At 41.4% G+C, this 9,059-nt stretch overlaps 1 protein-coding gene across 1 annotated transcript; it reads left to right on the top strand.

The window, feature by feature from the left end:
* The first annotated feature begins 73 nt into the window (after positions 1–73).
* LOC139392016 (NADH dehydrogenase [ubiquinone] iron-sulfur protein 5-like) lies at positions 74–5,098 on the top strand. Its single transcript, XM_071139657.1, has 3 exons — positions 74–152; positions 2,348–2,567; positions 4,863–5,098. The coding sequence occupies exons 2-3, from the start codon at positions 2,352–2,354 to the stop codon at positions 4,968–4,970; spliced, it is 324 nt and encodes a 107-aa protein (XP_070995758.1). The 5' UTR covers positions 74–152; positions 2,348–2,351; the 3' UTR covers positions 4,971–5,098.
* Positions 5,099–9,059: the final 3,961 nt, after the last annotated feature.

A 9,059-nucleotide genomic window follows, 5' to 3' on the forward strand; every position in this document is an offset into this window, starting at 1 on the left:
AACATCGCCCAGTTTGACCCCTAGGTTCTTTACAGTATTGTCGTAAATATAGGCTGGGTTGCCAAGCGACCATCTGATTTCAGGCTTAGGCTCACTCTACGGTAAGTAACGGGGACCCACACAGAAGGTTAAAGTGACTTCAACAAAACGCGGTAAATAATGACAGTTATACCATATACCTTTTGACAATACAGTAGTTTAACTATTCAACCATAACTTATTTTTGCACTTCAACAATGTGGAGAAACAGTTTAGTGAGTCACAACACACAGCGCGAGTGGCCTGTTAGTCAGTTTGTCCGTTTATCAATAGTTAGCTAGCAAGCTCAACAATTAGCTAGACAATGAAGTCGAGTGCAATAAGTGTATTCCATGGCTGCTAAATATTGCTAGCTACCAATAGCTAGAACTAACGTTAATAATACTAGCTAACGTTAGATAATAGGCTTGTATGAATGTCTAATTGCAACGTTGCGATGACTAACATTGGTTAGCTAACTAGCTAAGGTTGGCAAGCTGTAACGTTAACTAGCTACAGTAGCTAACTATCATGTTTGAAACAACTGTCCTAGGCTAGACATTTTATAGTAGCAAATTTGCCCATTAATGTATTACTCTAATGCTAGCGCCTATGGCTGTGTATGTGGCCCCTTCTCGAGAGTTAGTAACGTTAGCTAGGTAATTTTACTGAACATGTAACGTTAGCTATTGGACCTGAATTCATATTGATGCCTCCAGTTGTATGAACAATAATTTACAGCTAGAGCGCTCTAGCTGTAAATTGTCCTATGTCATTTGTCCTATGTCATTATAAATAACATAGAATGAATCATTATATTGTTCTCTACAATATTATAACCTTAATATATTTGTACTTGACAGTGTTGAGGAAATATGAACATTATTTTGCTGTGACCGTTTTGCGATTCCTTCTCATTTAAATTCTCAAAGTATTGCCATACGGGACTGATGCTGTCACTTGCCTTTCTCTGCCATTTTTCCAACTGTTAACAACGATGACGTAGTAGTGTAGAGTCGACTCTAAAATAATTGATTCCTCGACTCCTTGCAGTGTCAATATTCCTAGCGGAATCGACCCCTAAGATTCTGTATTTTTGGAGGAGACTGATTAGTTGCCGTACTTCCGAGAACACAAACACTTGCATAGGGCTGACCCCATTTAGTCGACTGGTCGATTGATTGGTTGATAGGCTGTTGGTCGACCGAGATTTAGAGTAGTAGCAAAAACAAACAAAAAATATTGACAGTTTAGACTTCGCAGCTCATGTTTGTCTCTTCCATATTTGGTGTTGTGAGGTGTTGCCATTTGGAGGTGTTTCTGCTGGTTGGACCAATCAAAATCAACTTGATACCTTAGTCATTTTCATCTCCAGATCCTTGTCTATCATTGCCTGTAACTGGGAATAATCTACGTTGAGGGGCTGTTTCTATGACAATTTAAATGGAAAGAGTCAGAAATACACAAGGATAACAAGAACAGATTGTCTTCGCCGAGGGTGGATATTGAAATTCAGTCTGTTAGCCTTGTAAATAAATATATATCTAGTCCTTATTTAGTTTTGTATTCAGCTAATTTAATTTAGAAAAAGCCCATGTTTTCATTCACAAACCTGCAGCCACTAGTTAGCTTGTCAGCTTGAGCAGCGTCACAGTGTTATATTGACAGAGTTGTGTTGAGCATTATAAACTGGGTGGACAGCTGTGGCATATCAGACTGTATACCACGGGTATGATGAAACATTTATTTTTACTGCTGGAATTACATTGGTAACCAGTTTATAATAGCAATAAGACACCTCGGAGGTTGGTGGTATATGGCCAATATACCACGGCTAAGGGCTGTATCCAGGCACTCCGTGTTGCGTCGTGGGTAAGAACAGCCCTTAGCAGTGGTATATTGGCCATATACCACACCCCCTCGGGCCTTATTGGTGACGTGACCACTGTGATGGCGTTACAGTCACTCTAAACATGCTAAATTCTCAGAGTAAATAGTCCTAACTTTTGAACCATATATGGTAGAGACATGGGGTTTGGACTGCTGTTTTTCTGATTGAATGGACATATTTGTATAAACCTTGAATAAATTCATAATTTTATTGATGAACACCCTACAAAATCTGTTTGCTTCCGCTTGGTTCCTAACGTTAGTGAATGCACCCTTTGTTATTATGGCTGCAATGACTCTTAAGGAAAACACTTGCATTGCCAAAACCATGATGCCACAGAAAGACCCCTTTCCAAAACCACGATGCCACAGAAAGACCCCTTTCTAATCAGAAACCTTTAGCATCACTCTTGCTCTTCTCTCTTCCCCCCTCCTGCAGCATCATGCCGTTCATCGACCTCCAGGGGAAGTTGGGCATCAACCTAGACAAATGGATGTTGATCCAGGGTGGAGAGCAGCCATATAAACGGGCACCCCGCTGCCACGCCTTTGAGAAGGAGTGGATCGAGTGTGCGGATGGCATTGGTCAGACCCGTGCCAAGAAGGAATGCAAGCTCGAGTTTGAGGACTTCTATGAGTGCATGCACAGAGAGAAGACGGTGAGTGTAGGATATCTGAGCTGAAGAGTGTGTGTGAACTGTGAAGATTGATTTTGTGTGTGATGTTCATGTCCTTTGCCAATAAACACTTGTGATTTCATCAACCAAGACCTGTTGAGGAGTTGTCCGTTGATATCCATGTCTGATAAAAAATAACTGCTTGTCCTCCTACATGGGTGTTCATCCTAGGGATGTGACAAATGGAAAATGTATGTTTAAATGTACATTAAAACTATAAGAAAAAAGCTTAAAATGTCACGTGAATTCATAATGCAGCTGCGCTGTTGGCAGCAACTGTCTGGGTCTCATGGTGCGTCCCTTTCAGATGTTTAAGCATTGCACCTGTACTACCATTATTGTACTTCAATTCCACCTTGCAAAGTTTGCGATTCCTTCTCATTTAAATTCTCAAAGTATTGCCATACGGGACTGATGCTGTCGCTTGCCTTTCTCTGCCATTTTTCCAACTGTTAACGACGATGACGTAGTAGTGGAGAGTCAACTCTAAAATAATTGATTCCTCGGCTCCTTGCAGTGTCCTAGCGCAATTGACTCCTAAGATTCTGTATTTTTGGAGGAGACTGATTAGTTGCCGTACTTCCGAGAACACAAACACTTGCATAGGGCTGACCCCATTTAGTCGACTGGTTGATTGTTTAGTCGATAGGCTGTTGGTCGCCCGAGATTTCTTTAGTCGAGCAGTAGCAAAAGCAATAATAAAAATATCATGGTGTACAAGACACCTGTCTGTGTGGACTAATCCATTGTGGAGGCCGTGGGGATGGCACAGTCCATCACTCTTAGGCATGTGCTACTGAAGTTGTATATGGTTAAGGACAATGGTGCAACACTAATAAAAATTATATTATTTTATAACAAATGCATTTCATAGCGGTCACGCGGTTCTGAAACATCAATGCACTGTTGAATTCGCACCTTTCCTAGACCATGTTGCTATGTGCGTAATAGCAAAGTTAACCAGCATATTGGTGTTGAGGACAATGCGGCGGACGTAGCAGCAAAGTTAGGAGACAAGAAAACAGCCCTTGCCTGTTCTTGAGTGGCCCAGACAGAGCCCGGACTTGAACCCAATCGAACATCTCTGGAGAGACCTGAAAATAGCTGTGCAGCGACGCTCACCATCCAATCTGACAGAGCTTGAGATGATCTGCAGAGATGAATGGGAGAAACTCCCCAAATACAGGTGTGCCAAGCTTGTTGTGCCATACCCAAGAAGAGGCTGTAATCGCTGCCAAAGGTTCTACAGCAATGTACTCAGTAAAGGGTCTGAATACTTATGTAAATGTGATATTTCAGTAAACTTTTTTTTTACATTTACAAAAATGCCTTTAAACCTATTTTTGATTTGTCATTGTGGGGTTGTGTGTAGATTAATGAGGGGGAAAAAACGAATCAATTTTAGACTAAGGCTGTAACAAAGTGTGGAAAAATTCAAGAGGTCTGAATGCTCTGTATATATGGAAAAATACACATTTTACATTTTTTCGACCAATCAAACAGATTTTTTTTTTAGTCGGGGACGGCCCTACACTCGCATCTGTCATGGCAAGCTAGCAAGGGATGGAGAGAGAGGGGAGGGCACAGTATAGGCAGGTAGGCAGACAGTCAGAACTGTGCACTAGGCCAATCTATTGGCATCTAGCAATGGAAAGCTGTATCTCGCAATTCTTGGCATGCAATGTCTCGCAACTTCAGTAAAGCATGGCATTTCATCAATGAATGTGCTAGGATGTTGAGATGAGCGAGATGCAACATATAAAGTATCTGCTCGTGCACTGGTTTGCTTCACGCGGTTTACAGCGTAGTAGACCGGGCACCAAAACAGTGGAGAAGTTGAGCATCGCGCTTCAACGTTCCTATTTTTGAGGAAATTTACCATTTATGCTGTTCTGCATTAACTTTAATTTAAAAAAAAAAACAAACCGTTTTTCTGTAAAGGATCCCAATTTCGTAGAAACATTTTACCTTTTTAAAACGTTCACATCCCCAGTCCATCCTTTCCAGCTCTACCTGTTGTTGGAGAAGGAGGAATCTTTGGTGTGGATTACCAAATTAAGAGCGTCAGGACTATAGGAAATGCTTTTGTTTTGAGAGTTTTTGTTGTTAAAAATACATAGAGTTGATGAATGAAGAGAATTGTGGTTTTGATCAGCAATGAGCTGAAAAAACACACCAATACCTCCTTAAGAAGTTGAGCATGCACCCCCCAAAAAGTTTGCAGCCTCTCTCACAACTAAGTGTCTGAAGTGGCTTGCTCTCTCTGTCTGTCTGTAGCACAAGAGGCTGTATGAGATCCGTAAGCAGCGGGACAAGATGGTGAAGGAGGGCACCTACCAGACCCCAGCGCACCACACCGGTGCTCAGGCTGATGACAGGCCTTGACCCAATTTGACCTTGTTGACCACAAGGTGTCCCCCCCAACTTGTGTATAATAATTGTTGTTCAGATATCTCTTTATTGTTTGTGTCCAACCCTTTGCAAGTTTGCAAATAAATGTTATTGACCATGAACCTTGTGTGACTTTCTCTTTCTCCTTTTTTAGGTACAGTGTAGGGAGAGATGACTGGAAGAAAGGGACAGAAATGTGAAGGTGATTTATGATATGTGCACTCAGGTTTAAGTTTGTTCACTATATTTGTGAACTTGGTTTTGAATGTGTTAATACTACAGATTTTATTCCTTTTGTAATGCCATACTAACTATACAAGACAATTTGTTTTGAGCGTGAATGTATTTGTTAGAAAAATGAAATGATTTCAAATTAGCCTACTTGTTTTAGGACAAAAATAGCTACAGTTGAAATACTACAGACGATATAACCAGCATGATTAATATCCTTGAAAAAACTAAACATCTGAGAATTGCAGAAATGACAATCAGAAATATCCTTATAAACCAGCCTTGCTTGGAAGTGCGGGGTTGATGATATCTGAACCCCACTCAACTCTAAACCCTGTCACCTAATTCTGTTAAATATCAGAGTTGACGGATTAGTTGATCAGTTTCTCCTAATAAAATTCAAATATGAATGAATGTACTCTGAAATCCCAATTAAATTAGCAAACGTTTCACCAGCCCTAATAAGATTACGAGATCCTCCATGTCACCACAAGGTGGCGTCAAGAGCCAAGTAAGTACTACACAATCTCCCATCTACCTAATCGTGTCAAATCATATTTGAAGTAAATAGGCTTCGGTTACAATGTTTGACAAAAGTTTGTGATGTCCATCGCGTTTAGTGGCAACACAAATAAAGGGTTTATTACTTGCTAATATAGAGTGGATAATTAAGTATTATGGAGTGAGTTTAGCCTCTGCCTTAATCACAAGGGTTATTTACAAAAATGAAGAGATACCAATACTGTCACAATATAGCTGATAAACCGTTTTGATGAAGTGTGTGGAGGGAGGGGCGCTGGTAGGAGCTGGATTTTTCAGAAGTTCCAAAAGATTGCCTCATGGCCTGACTCCCGCCGAAGGGTTGCACGTTACTTTTCTGATTCATTACAGAGTCTGGTGGTGACATTGTATCTAGGCCGTGGGACAAGGTGAAAAGGCAACAAACAGTATGTGGTCTAGGCTAGTCATCACAAGGTTTTAATCAAGTGTTTGGTTAAGGGGATTTTGGCCTGTCTGGGCACTGCATTTTCTTTGATAAAACTATAGGCCTATTGTACTGCTTTATTGCCTTGCAGTTGACCTGATTCATTTTCAATTACAGAAATGCGGTCTTCCCTGATTTTGATTAACAAATGGGATTTTAAAGGAGATTGTTTTATTATGTCAGCTAAGTTAAGCAGCCTGTTACATATTACAGCCAAACGTTATGCGACCTTTTATCTTCTGAAGCAAGTCTCCGGTCTAAGTTGCAAAATTGCACTGCTTTTCATTTGGCCAGTCCCACAGAATTGGCTTTAGCCATTAAAGCATCAGCAGCGAGCCTAGTTCATCCTGAACTGTTGGACAGCATTCCGTCTCTGACTGCTCCGCGGAGGGAGGGAGGGAGGGCCCGTGTATATCGTGGCCAATGGTTATACAGGGAGGACCATTCTTGCAAGCTATTCTCCAGGCCGGACAAGCTGGACTGGGAGGGTCGTAAAAAAACTCTGACAATGTATAGTTATTTAGTTGCATAAATACATATTGGAGGAGGGGTCAGGAGAAACAGTTGTGATTGATCTAAGGATTAAGGATTAATATGATCACATGCAAAGACAAAGAAAGACCTGTTGCAAAAGCAGTAGCTAAACACAGCTATTTCGTGGTTGCTATGCATCCACAAATATGCCGAAAGTAAACGCCTCTTTCTTCCCCCCCCCAAAAAAAAATAGCGTGCACGACGCCAGTTGGCCGTGAACGAATAGTGTAGTTGAAGTTAGAACACACCGAAATTCCATTTTCGCGACACTTACCATCTCCTCTCCAATAGCTATGGGTTAAATGTTAAACCCTTGATATAGCCTACCCGTTGATGAGGTCAGTAGAGCGAGAGTGAGGGGTAGAGAGCGAGGTGGGGGTTGTAGAGACAGGAAAGAACGGGAGAAAAGGAGGGAGAGGGAAGGAGGGGAATAGACAGCCATTGCCGAATCACAGTCGTGGTATTCATCGCTTCCTTGTCCCGGGTCAGTACAAACGGCTGAGTAGCAGCCCTGATCAGACCGTCTGTACCTAAACGTGCTTCCGAAAGAGGAAAGACGCTTGTCGTGAGGAGGGCGACTCGAAGAGCCACAGCATCCCTGTCTCTGTAACCCCGTAAAATATTCCGACTCGAGGACCGCTATTCCCCGGTAAGGTTTCGGTGTCGTGGAACACACCATGTGTAGTCTGAATCATATTGCCAGACGTCTGAGATTGTGAAATACATATGATATAATGCATGTATTGTGGTTGATTTTCAGTTGCATTTGTATTACCGATGTGGTAAAACTATTCCCTTATTCAATATCTGTTCTTAATTGCATAGTAAAAAGTTGATATTTATGCTATTCATAAAATGATTGGTGTAATTAATTAGGATATAAATACTAATGTACAGAGTTAATATTATTTTGGTCTATCAAAATCGATGTTTTTATCCATGCTTGGTCCTGGTTTAGATGCTTTGTGCTTGAAAAGGAGAAATGAGAAGGGGTTTGTAGGTCGAATAGCCTAACACTGTTATTCTACTAATGAGAGTGACACAAAACGCATTTTGTTAACACCGGCATCACAAATGGATAAATGTTATTAGCCCGTTATGCAGGCAGTGTGGACAAAGGGCCCCAGTATGCTCCTTGCCTTCGCTCCCCACGACATTTCGAAATAGGATCGATCTATGATCACTCATGCACACCGTTTCCGCTACATATTAAAGCCCTTGCCTAGCTTTTCCTCATAACGCATATCAACTCTTCAACAGAACACACATTCTTATGGCTATGGTCTATTGTGATTTCTATAAATCCATAGCCTTGTGCGAGAGCTGTTTATTCAAGCTATTGTGTAATTTTATGTTCGATTTCTGAATAGAAGGTGTCCCTGAATAGGATAATTTTATTGATCGGCCATTAATTATCGGTAATAATACCATGGGGACCGCGCACTCATCAAATACGTCCCTAGAGCGGCATCAATGAATGTTCTACAGTCTGTTTTTACACAAGTCGTTTTATTTTCAGCCTTCCTCACGCTGAAGGCTGTCTGGAAAATATAACAAAAATCTGTGCTAGAGGTGAAAGCAAGATACAGGAGTCACCCGTCGATTCACACACCAGATGGCCATATGTATTTCCCTGTTGTGAGCATCCTTGTGATGATCATAACTCATTAGCTAATATTCAGTCAGTTTGTCAATCTTGCCCCACACTAGTCGAGGTAAACAGTCAAGTAGTCATTTATATCCCATTTTAAATCATTGGCACATTTTCTCCTATTCCAGTGTGATACTTCATACTCATTGCCAAAGAGTATGGCTACTACTCTCACGCCCTTTTCAGCTGCGGTGCACATGGACACACCCCCTTTTCACATGAAATATTCAGGAATCGGAAACCACCAATGTGAAACCATATGGAATAAAATGTGCTGATGCTGCACCATCAACTACTCTGTGTTGGCTTTTCAGTAAAACAAAAAGCAATGTCAGACAGTACTGTGTCAACTAGACATCTGTCTCAATTAACAATCTATCACTATCTCTGTCTGTCGGCCTGGCTGCCCATCTGTCTGTATCTACTTGCCTGCCTGTCCGTTCATCTTTCTGCCGGGCTGTCTGTCTACAAGATCAGATCTGGCCATTTATCTCTGAATTTCCTCATTTTATCCCACTTGATATACACTGTGTGTCTTGTCATGACGGGCAGGGACACCAGAGAGACATCATCATTATAGTCCCGCAACATCATTATACCGGTCGCTGCACACCATAACAGGCGGTGTGTGTGGTACGATAAAACAATCAATATAGTGCTTTTCTTGAAGGTTATTTGAACA

This window comes from Oncorhynchus clarkii, chromosome 32 (assembly GCF_045791955.1).
Source record: "Oncorhynchus clarkii lewisi isolate Uvic-CL-2024 chromosome 32, UVic_Ocla_1.0, whole genome shotgun sequence".
Lineage (NCBI taxonomy): Eukaryota > Metazoa > Chordata > Actinopteri > Salmoniformes > Salmonidae > Oncorhynchus > Oncorhynchus clarkii.